Below are 2,500 nucleotides of genomic sequence, written 5' to 3' on the forward strand. Positions count from 1 at the left end.
TTAGCTGATGATTGATAGTAAAGCTAGTTTGGCGTGCTGTCCCGGGAGAGAGCCCTGAGCTTATAAGATCCTCGAGCCCTGGGCTCCCTCCCGTTGCAAGGTGAGAGGGGAGTTTGAGCTCAGGTAGATCTCGATGACTCCCCCTCCTGCTTATTGTCGCTAAGTGTCAGATATGGATGCTGAAAGCTGTACTCAGAGTTTAGCTAATGTATTTGGATTAATTGTTTAGGGTGCTTGTTTTTGAACTGTGGGAGGAAACCGGAGGACCCGGGGAAAACCCACGCGACCACGGGGAGAACGAGCAAACTCCGCACAGAAATGCCGTCTGGTTTGGAAAGGAGTTAAACCAGGGGCATTCTTGCTGTGAGGAAACAGCGCTAATCGCTGGCCACTGTGACGCCCGTTTGAAAGGAGGGAAAGTAGGGTTGTGTGGGGGGGTTTCTTCAAGACGAAGATATTGAGATGAGAAAAGTCTGGCACTACAGAATGTTACGTTTACACACAAATGACATGTAAACACATCAGATTCATACAGCATAATACTCACTACTCAGGAGTACTTTTGAAAGGGCTACTCTTTACTCATACTTTGAGTTATATTTACTGCAGATACGTTTACTCTACTGCACTACAATTTGAGGCAAGTAATGGTACTTTTACTTGAGTATGAGTTTACAGTACTCTTTCCACCACTGGTACCACCTACAGACCGTCATGCCAGCTGACTACAGAGTTCAGGGAGAGGTAGAGGTTTCCCAGCTGGCCAAGCCAGTCCACTGGTTTGGCGCCCCCTCTTCTGGAAGCACTTCTCCCTCCTCTTACACTTGACTGCTTCATAGAGAGTGGGGCTTTGAAGCATAGGAGTGTCAGAGTACATGAGTGCTTTTCTGCAAGGTCACATATAATCAATGTCATTATACCAATCCGACATCACAACACATTCAACACACACACTTGTGTGATTTGACTAGGTGATGCAGTGGCGCAGTAGGTAGTGCTGTCGCCTCACAGCAAGAAGGTCACTGGTTCGAGCCTCGACTGGGTCAGTTGTCACACAGTTGTGTGTGGAGTTTGCATGTTCTCCCTGCGTTCGCGTGGGTTTCCTCCAGGTGCTCCGGTTTCCTCCACAGTACAGGTGAATTGAGTAAGCTAAAATTGTCCATAGTGTATGAGTGTAAATGAGTGTGAATGGGTGTTTCCCAGAGATGGGTTGTAGCTGGAAGATCATCCGCCGCATAAAACATATGCTGGATAAGTTGGCGGTTCACTCTGCTGTGGCAACCCTAGATTAATGAAGGGACTAAGCCGAAAAGAAAAGAATGATTTGACTATTAGTGGAAAAAACTGAAAATCGTTGGGAGCTTTTCTGTTTCATTTGTTTCAACGGATGACTGAGACTACATTTAACTTAATTAAATGCAATCAAATTCTTAAATAAACTGGTGTAATGCTTACCTGTGTGTGTGTGTGTGTGTGTGTGTGTGTGTGTGCAGGAGCACCTCCTCCTGTCTGTTTTACCGCTGTACATCGCAGTGGAGCTGAAGACTGAAATCGTCAGCCGTCTGTCGGCGAACTCCGAAGAAAACCGACCCAATTTCCACAGTCTGTACGTCAAACAGCACAGGAACGTCAGGTACGGTTACGCAGATCCATCAGATAATGAATAAGATATCGGTGGCTCAGTGATTAGCATGGTGGCCTCACAGCAAGGTTCGAGCCTCTGCTAAGTAAGTTGGGGTTTCTGTTTGGAGTTTGCCTGTTCTCCCCGTGTTGGCGTGGGTTTCCCACACAGTCCAAACACATGTGCTATAGGGGGATTGATCAACTAAATTGGCCTTATTGTATGTGTGTGAATGAGTGTGTATGGGTGTTTCCCACAGCTGATAGAGCATCCGCTGTGTAAAACATATGCTGGAATAGTTGGTGGTTCATTCCACGGTGGCGTCCCCTGATAAATAAGGGACTAAGCTGAAGGAAAATGAATGAATGAGCTGTGCCCATGACGCAGATATAAACTGACATGCCTGTGTGTGTTTCAGTATCCTGTACGCCGACATCGTGGGATTTACTCACCTGTCCAGCACCTGTACGCCGGAGGAGCTCGTAGCCGTTCTCAATAAACTCTTCGGCCGATTTGACGACATCGCAAAGGTGAGTAAGTGTCTCCGTTATCGTCCTTCATCATTTCTCTTGTGCTTTTCTCAACTCTCGAGTGTTTTCCCTTTGCAGAAGAACGACTGTCTGCGTATTAAAATCCTGGGCGACTGTTATTACTGTGTGTCGGGTCTGCCAGATCGCAAAAACCAACACGCGCGAAACTGCGTTCAGATGGGCCTCGACATGTGCACCGCTATAAAGTGAGTATTGTGTAAGAGAGGCCTTTGCATGTCTTTGCTGTCAATAAATGTGATTATAATGGAAGTCAGTGGTGCCAAAACAGCTCCAACATAACCAAAGAGGAGTCAATCTGACCCGTGTGTGTTTCTGACTCCTCCAGTAA

At 46.8% G+C, this 2,500-nt stretch overlaps 1 protein-coding gene across 2 annotated transcripts in view; it reads left to right on the forward strand.

Annotated features, from left to right (window-relative positions):
* Positions 1-2,500, forward strand: part of si:cabz01112025.1 — a 71,105-nt gene that overhangs the window by 25,559 nt on the left and 43,046 nt on the right. For both annotated transcript variants that reach the window (XM_087260200.1, XM_087260201.1), the window contains exons 8-11: positions 1,494-1,633; positions 2,040-2,151; positions 2,230-2,357; positions 2,498-2,500. The exon at positions 2,498-2,500 is cut by the window's right edge and continues 156 nt beyond it. In XM_087260200.1, the coding sequence (XP_087116326.1) occupies positions 1,494-1,633; positions 2,040-2,151; positions 2,230-2,357; positions 2,498-2,500 (383 nt within the window). The remainder of the gene's footprint in view (positions 1-1,493; positions 1,634-2,039; positions 2,152-2,229; positions 2,358-2,497) is intronic.

This window comes from Danio rerio, chromosome 7 (genome assembly GCF_052040795.2).
Source record: "Danio rerio strain M-AB ecotype USA chromosome 7, GRCz13ab, whole genome shotgun sequence".
In the NCBI taxonomy this organism is placed as follows: domain Eukaryota; kingdom Metazoa; phylum Chordata; class Actinopteri; order Cypriniformes; family Danionidae; genus Danio; species Danio rerio.